Source organism: Myxocyprinus asiaticus, unplaced genomic scaffold (assembly GCF_019703515.2).
Source record: "Myxocyprinus asiaticus isolate MX2 ecotype Aquarium Trade unplaced genomic scaffold, UBuf_Myxa_2 HiC_scaffold_264, whole genome shotgun sequence".
Taxonomy (NCBI): domain Eukaryota; kingdom Metazoa; phylum Chordata; class Actinopteri; order Cypriniformes; family Catostomidae; genus Myxocyprinus; species Myxocyprinus asiaticus.
Window position 1 is genome coordinate 1 of NW_026249712.1, and position 8733 is coordinate 8733.

The 8733-nt window shown below is 39.3% G+C and overlaps 1 protein-coding gene across 1 annotated transcript; it reads right to left on the minus strand.

Annotated features, from left to right (window-relative positions):
- Positions 1-266: 266 nt before the first annotated feature.
- LOC127439448 (uncharacterized) lies at positions 267-8522 on the minus strand. Its single transcript, XM_051695653.1, has 2 exons — positions 7957-8522; positions 267-809 (listed from the first exon to the last, which is right to left on the minus strand). The coding sequence occupies exons 1-2, from the start codon at positions 8468-8470 to the stop codon at positions 679-681; spliced, it is 645 nt and encodes a 214-aa protein (XP_051551613.1). The 5' UTR covers positions 8471-8522; the 3' UTR covers positions 267-678.
- Positions 8523-8733: the final 211 nt, after the last annotated feature.

Here is an 8733-nt window from a genome sequence, read left to right on the forward strand (position 1 = left end):
ACAGATGCATCTCAATAAATTAGAATGTCGTGGAAAAGTTCATTTATTTCAGTAATTCAACTCAAATTGTGAAACTCGTGTATTAAATAAATTCAATGCACACAGACTGAAGTAGTTTAAGTCTTTGTTTCTTTTAATTGTGATGATTTTAGCTCACATTTAACAAAAACCCACCAAATCACTATCTCAACAAATTAGAATACATCATAAGACCAATAAAAAAAAACATTTATTAGTGAATTGTTGGCCTTCTGGAAAGTATGTTCATTTACTGTATATGTACTCAATACTTGGTAGGGGCTCCTTTTGCTTTAATTACTGCCTCAATTCGGCGTGGCATGGAGGTGATCAGTTTGTGGCACTGCTGAGGTGGTATGGAAGCCCAGGTTTCTTTGACAGTGGCCTTCAGCTCATCTGCATTTTTTGGTCTCTTGTTTCTCATTTTCCTCTTGACAATACCCCATAGATTCTCTATGGGGTTCAGGTCTGGTGAGTTTGCTGGCCAGTCAAGCACACCAACACCATGGTCATTTAACCAACTTTTGGTGCTTTTGGCAGTGTGGGCAGGTGCCAAATCCTGCTGGAAAATGAAATCAGCATCTTTAAAAAGCTGGTCAGCAGAAGGAAGCATGAAGTGCTCCAAAATTTCTTGGTAAACGGGTGCAGTGACTTTGGTTTTCAAAAACACAATGGACCAACACCAGCAGATGACATTGCACCCCAAATCATCACAGACTGTGGAAACTTAACACTGGACTTCAAGCAACTTGGGCTATGAGCTTCTCCACCCTTCCTCCAGACTCTAGGACCTTGGTTTCCAAATGAAATACAAAACTTGCTCTCATCTGAAAAGAGGACTTTGGACCACTGGGCAACAGTCCAGTTCTTCTTCTCCTTAGCCCAGGTAAGACGCCTCTGACGTTGTCTGTGGTTCAGAAGTGGCTTAACAAGAGGAATACGACAACTGTAGCCAAATTCCTTGACGTGTCTGTGTGTGGTGGCTCTTGATGCCTTGACCCCAGCCTCAGTCCATTCCTTGTGAAGTTCACCCAAATTCTTGAATCGATTTTGCTGGACAATCCTCATAAGGCTGCGGTTCTCTCGGTTGGTTGTGCATCTTTTTCTTCCACACTTTTTCCTTCCACTCAACTTTCTGTTAACATGCTTGGATACAGCACTCTGTGAACAGCCAGCTTCTTTGGCAATGAATGTTTGTGGCTTACCCTCCTTGTGAAGGGTGTCAATGATTGTCTTCTGGACAACTGTCAGATCAGCAGTCTTCCCCATGATTGTGTAGCCTAGTGAACCAAACTGAGAGACCATTTTGAAGGCTCAGGAAACCTTTGCAGGTGTTTTGAGTTGATTAGCTGATTGGCATGTCACCATATTCTAATTTTTTGAGATAGTGAATTGGTGGGTTTTTGTTAAATGTGAGTCAAAATCATCACAATTAAAAGAACCAAAGACTTAAACTACTTCAGTCTGTGTGCATTGAATTTATTTAATACACGAGTTTCACAATTTGAGTTGAATTACTGAAATAAATGAACTTTTCCACGACATTCTAATTTATTGAGATGCACCTGTATATATATATTCGCCTTTTCCAAATACACATGCATGTGGCCAACTGTAAATGAAATATAAACACCCAATCAGATAACAATCTGATGGATTAAGATACTGTACATGAAGTGACTAAGTGTAAACCAGCCATAACAGTCTGTTCGCTCATCTCAGTAACTCTGACAACTACCAGACAGAAGGTGCAAATACTGATCGAGTCATGAACATGCAATTGAAACATACAGCACACAGTGACTCCTTGACCAGCACATGAGATGACAACAGCCCCAGAGTATCAGCCATTAAAGCAGCGGTCACATGCTTTAAGAGGTTTACAGGGGAAACGCAAAAAGAAAGACTGAGAGAGGAAGATAAAGAGAGTTTTATCCTACTGCAACATTTCTTTTAAACACTGAAAAAAACTGAAATGTTAATTTAGAGATCGACTTTCCTACGAGTTTCTTTTCTGCCCCCCATTTAAATGTGCACACATATCAGAACTGATCGATGATAGTTCATGGCAGGATATGCACTCGCAGTAATGACCACCACACTGTCACATCATCTTCATGAAAAGTTGATTTTATGTGGTTTCACTTTGCCTCATTCTGTCTTTGAGATTCTTGAGCCATTTACACTACCATTAAAGTACTTTATGCAAATGTTAGCCAATCAACACAGAGCTCTTTACATATAAAACTAATAGTTGTCCCAAAAATGAAAATTCTGTCATTATTCACCATCACGTCAATCCAAACATAAAATGAGAAGTTTAGTGAAATGTTCACAGCTCTTTTTGCTATTTCTGCCTTTCTTCTCAACGTTGCTGTGACGAGGCAAAACTAGATCGATCAAATGTCACGGGCTTGCAATGTCGACAGCTTCGTTGATTACAAACAGGAGGGATTGTTTTATCATGTTGCTGGCTTGCAAAGACACAGTATAGCAATGCACCTCCTTTGCAAGCGTCCAATGAGCTGCGGTATGCTGCGCGAGTGCACGTGCAAGAGAGTCGCATTATTATTAGGATTCCTCTGGTAGGAGGAAACCTATTGTTTGTGTTAGTATTCTTCTTCTTCTTCTTATTATTATTCCTGTAGCTTTAATTGCCCAATAACTCAAGATCTCCTTGGTAAAAAGTTGTAAAATTTGGCACATTGATACTACAGGCCACGAGTAACTAGCACACCAAAAATGGCCCATGTGAGCCTATAGGTGGCGCTACAGGCCACACCCCAATTTGTCCATTTTCAAAGTGATGCCATTTCCACCCCATAAGTCCAACATTTCTTAAACCTGGTATATATGCCTCATTTCTCATGAGGAACAAAAAAGCCTCTAGAACCCATAAAGTTCGCCATGATGGAATTTCCTGTACCATACAAAATGGCTGAAAGGTGCGCATTTATGTAAATGTCCACATTGTCTCAATATCCATATGTCCAAAAAATCGAATGCCATTTTGACTAATGTTTTTTCCAACCTAACAGGCTTCAAGTTGACATCACTCTGAAGTACTGTGCAAAATTTCACCTTGATATGTCAAAAGATGACAGAATTACAGTTTACTATTATTTAATCGCTAACGCTAAAATAATGCTTTACAAATCTGCTAGTCATAAAACCGATACTTTGATTCAATCACCAGTTCATATGAAGACTCTTGGGACGTTTAATAACAAATTAATGAAATGTTGTGTACACGTGTGAGGTACATGTCTCTACCATGTCAATTTTTACATAATTTGCAGTTTTGAGGAGGAATCCGCATTGCTGCTTGCAGCTTTAATTAGTATTATTATTTGAAACTTTTTATTTTTTGTTGCATTTTTGGATTTTAGAAATGTTTGAAGGATTTTTCACACGGAACCCCTGATCTCGCCAGACGGCTCCCCGTTTGGGAAACGATGGACTATGTGACTTCAACTTAAATGTTTTCTGCACACTAAGTGCACTATTTATCTTATAGAAAATAACCGTTAAGTGTTCCTGCAATTACAGCATTTTATTATCTGAAGAAATGTAGGCAGCAGACTTATGCCTAATCAGTTAATGACTTAACGGCGTTTTTGGATGAATGGAACTCTTAAAGAAACTGGTAGAGAATTTAATATTTATATATTTTTAAATATTGTACACTGTTTTCTCGAATCGCGATTCATTCGATTTTTATCATTTTTAAATCGATTATTGACCAACACTAACAATTCTCGATTCAAAGTCATACTTCAAGATCGATGATTCTACAGTAGATTGGCAGGATTAGTAATCGATGCATCAAGAAAACGAGTCAATCGTTACACCCCTAGGAGAAAGGATTTTTTAAATGGAAAAAGTTACACACTTCTGCTTTAAATCATAATATAGGTCATTTACAAATAGCAAGTCTTAAAGGTACAGTAGCAAAAAAATCCTGTTTCATTGTTAAGGCCAAAGTATACTTTAGTTGTCCGCATTGCTGATGCAAAGTGATGCAAATTTTGTCATCAGCACAGTCTGTGCGCGACCCAGATTTTCTCGGCACGTGGACGGTCCGCATCTGCTTATCGTCGGCACATGTGTCTGCTGTTGACTGTACTAAAATAGTATCACAAAGCAGTCATTGTGTGCATGCGTTGAACATATTCGCTCACGGTCAATAGAGTATACTTTGAAAGGCGATGCGACCATGTACGTGGTGATCCGGAACACGGAAAAACAAATATATAAGTCTATAAGGCTCAGAAAGAGGGTGGAAAATACAATACTTAAAAAAAATTTTTAAAAAAAGGAATGTTCTTTTATTTTTCTTAATCCGTCAATGTTTAAAGCTACTTTAAATACCTTGTTATGAACTTCTTATAATTTATCTCAAGAACTTTTTTTGTGTGTGTTATTCTTTTTCTCCCCAATTTCTCATGCCCAATTCCCAATGTGCTCTAAGTCCTCGTGGTGGCGTAGTGACTCACCTCAATCCGGGTGGTGGAGGACGAATCTCAGTTGCCTCCGCGTCTGAAACCGTCAATCCGCGCATCTTATCACATGGCTTGTTGAGCGCGTTACCGCGGAGACGTAGCATGTGTGGAGGCTTCACGTTATTCTCCGCGGCATCCATGCACAACTCACCACACGCCCCACCGAGAGCAAATCACATTATAGTGACCACGAGGAGGTTACCCCATGTGACTCTACCCTCCCTAGCAACCGGGCCAATTTGGTTGCTTAGGAGACCTGGCTGGAGTCACTCCGCACACCCTGGGATTCGAACTCGCGACTCCAGGTGTGATAGTCAGCGTCAGTACTCGCTGAGATACCCAGGCCCCTTGTGTGTTATTCTTAAGGATATTGTTGGGAATCTGTCCCCTGGAAAAAAACAACAATTACGACTGTTTTTGGCACTAGACAAATTGACTAACATTTCAGTGGACAAAAATAAAATGCTACAAAAGTGAAAAGAAAAATCTCTATTATTTAGTTCTTTAATAATGTTCTTTTCTCATCAAAAAAAAAAAACAACAAAAAAACACAACATAACATTGAGAAATGAGGCACAGGTCAACTGTAGGGTGTGATATCTGCTTTCTAATTGACACTACAAACCCTCATCCACAAGATCTTCAGCCTCTGGGACTACAAACATCCCAGAACAAGCCATCCAACAACACAAAATGTACTGCTATTAAAACCATCACTCAAGGCCTAGATAATCCTTTAAATTCAGAGCTTACCCTTGTGATTTTCCTCTTGCTGTTGAGTTCTTGAGTGGAGAAATTTCCTGATGTGTGCTGGAGATGATCAGACACACACAGTAAACCACACCCCCGATCAACACTCGTGAACACTGCAGCTTTCTGTCCTCTCAAGAGATGAGCACTTATTCTGTCTTAACCTGGTTAGAACATTACTATTGAAGGCCTGGGGCAAGTCATACCAACACACACACACACACACACACACACACACACACAAAAGAAGACTGTTTGCCATGTGACTGAACACAAATAAATTAAGTCTGTGTGCAGAACATATGTGCTGTGGTGATTCTTTAGGAAAGTAGTTGTTTAAAACACACAAAATCAACAGTAAACTGTTTATCAATAGTCAAATAGCTTTATTGTTATTGGCTGCCACTAGCATCATCAAACTGAATGAAATAAATATTGATTACTTCAAACAGCTTTTCCAAGTGCTTGTCAATCTCGTCAACGAAATTACTTGAATATTTTGAACATAAAAGACGCATCATGACGATGATCAAATGATATAAATTAAAACCTAGAGTTGAAGAAAATATGAGGGAAAAAATAATACTGCAAGATAATAACAATGCACTATATTTGACTTTTATTTTATTTTTTTAACCCTTGTGTTGTGTTTGTTTCGTGCTAACACATTTGGTCAAAAATGACCAGCCCACTCAGATTGTTTATAAATCTCTCATATTGCATATATTATCACAATATATTGCATTAGATCTTTTTATCAACTTATTTTTTAGTAATTATGACAGGTTTTGTACTTTTTATTGATAGAAGCATGAATTAAACTGAGCATATACTGGGCAAGTGGGGGCCAATCCCTGCAGAAAACAAAAATAATCTTAATAATTACATAATAAATAACACTTGCTTAATCTGAACAAATCAGGTGTTGTTTTAAAGCTTAGAATCTGGACTTTATAATGCATATAGATGATCCTACCAATTCTTAAATAATGCTTTTTAATTTGCTGACAAATAAAATAATTTCATCATTTGCAAATTTGTTATCACGACAATTTTAGAGTTGGTGAAACCATAAAAAACATGAGATAGTCATGTGTTGTATATCGCTGGAAAGGTCTCAATTATTACTAAAATAAATTCATGAAACCAAGAGAACTTTAATTAACTGGGTTGATTCAACTAAAAAAAGCTTTGCTGGGGGGCCTGGGTAGCTCAGCGACTATTGACGCTGACTATCACCCCTGGAGTCACGAGTTTGAATCCAGGGTGTGCTGAGTGACTCCAGCCAGGTCTCCTAAGCAACCAAATTGGCCTGGTTGCTAGGGAGGGTAGAGTCACATGGGGTAACCTCCTCGTGGTCGCCATAATGTGGTTCTCGCTCTCGGTGGGGTGCGTGGTGAGTTGCGCGTGGATGCCGCAGAGAATAGCGTGAAGCTTCCACGCACGCTACGTCTCCGAGGTAACGCGCTCAACAAACAAACAAGATGCGAGGCAACTGAGATTCATCCTACGCCACCCAGATTGAGTCACTACGCCACCACAAGGACTTAGAGCGCATTGAGAATTGGGCATTCAAATCAATTTGCATTGGTACAACATGAATATTATTGGTTTGGTTAACTGAAACTAATTGCATTGCATTCATGCAGTTTAGCCAGGTTGGAACTGCCCTAAATGTTAATGCAGGGCTCCAGACTAAACAAATGACTTAAGAGCCTTTGGCTCCTAAACTGAAACATTAAGGAGCCAAATGGCTGTTTTTAGTAGCCAAATCACAGATTTTCTCTAATTAGATTGCTGTTCAGAAACAAGATAGAAAGCCGAAGAAAAGACAGCTGATAACCCATTAATCGGAGGTTTAATAAACAGTATATATATACAGGTGCATCTCAATAAATTAGAATGTCGTGGAAAAGTTCATTTATTTCAGTAATTCAACTCAAATTGTGAAACTCGTGTATTAAATAAATTCAATGCACACAGACTGAAGTAGTTTAAGTCTTTGATTCTTTTAATTGTGATGATTTTGGCTCACATTTAACAAAAACCCACCAATTCACTATCTCAACAAATTAGAATACATCATAAGACCAATAAAAAAAACATTTTTAGTGAAATGTTGGCCTTCTGGAAAGTATGTTCATTTACTGTATATGTACTCAATACTTGGTAGGGGCTCCTTTTGCTTTAATTACTGCCTCAATTCGGCGTGGCATGGAGGTGATCAGTTTGTGGCACTGCTGAGGTGGTATGGAAGCCCAGGTTTCTTTGACAGTGGCCTTCAGCTCATCTGCATTTTTTGGTCTCTTGTTTCTCATTTTCCTCTTGACAATACCCCATAGATTCTCTATGGGGTTCGGGTCTGGTGAGTTTGCTGGCCAGTCAAGCACACCAACACCATGGTCATTTAACCAACTTTTGGTGCTTTTGGCAGTGTGGGCAGGTGCCAAATCCTGCTGGAAAATGAAATCAGCATCTTTAAAAAGCTGGTCAGCAGAAGGAAGCATGAAGTGCTCCAAAATTTCTTGGTAAACGGGTGCAGTGACTTTGGTTTTCAAAAAACACAATGGACCAACACCAGCAGATGACATTGCACCCCAAATCATCACAGACTGTGGAAACTTAACACTGGACTTCAAGCAACTTGGGCTATAAGCTTCTCCACCCTTCCTCCAGACTCTAGGACCTTGATTTCCAAATGAAATACAAAACTTGCTCTCATCTGAAAAGAGGACTTTGGACCACTGGGCAACAGTCCAGTTCTTCTTCTCCTTAGCCCAGGTAAGACGCCTCTGATGTTGTCTGTGGTTCAGGAGTGGCTTAACAAGAGGAATACGACAACTGTAGCCAAATTCCTTGACATGTCTGTGTGTGGTGGCTCTTGATGCCTTGACCCCAGCCTCAGTCCATTCCTTGTGAAATTCACCCAAATTCTTGAATCGATTTTGCTTGACAATCCTCATAAGGCTGTGGTTCTCTCGGTTGGTTGTGCATCTTTTTCTTCCACACTTTTTCCTTCCACTCAACTTTCTGTTAACATGCTTGGATACAGCACTCTGTGAACAGCCAGCTTCTTTGGCAATGAATGTTTGTGGCTTACCCTCCTTGTGAAGGGTGTCAATGATTGTCTTCTGGACAACTGTCAGATCAGCAGTCTTCCCCATGATTGTGTAGCCTAGTGAACCAAACTGAGAGACCATTTTGAAGGCTCAGGAAACCTTTGCAGGTGTTTTGAGTTGATTAGCTGATTGGCATGTCACCATATTCTAATTTTTTGAGATAGTGAATTGGTGGGTTTTTGTTAAATGTGAGTCAAAATCATCACAATTAAAAGAACCAAAGACTTAAACTACTTCAGTCTGTGTGCATTGAATTTATTTAATACACGAGTTTCACAATTTGAGTTGAATTACTGAAATAAATGAACTTTTCCATGACATTCTAATTTATTGAGATGCACCTG

What these genes read in the sequence shown, in the direction of transcription:
- LOC127439448 (XM_051695653.1), bottom strand. Translation starts at nt 8,470, where the DNA reads ATGGTCTCTCAGTTTGGTTCACTAGGCTACACAATCATGGGGAAGACT. An exon ending in TATTTCATTTGGAAATCAAG is followed by an intron (nt 810 to 7,956) that starts GTCCTAGAGTCT and finishes TTGGAAACCAAG; the next exon opens with GTCCTAGAGTCTGGAGGAAG.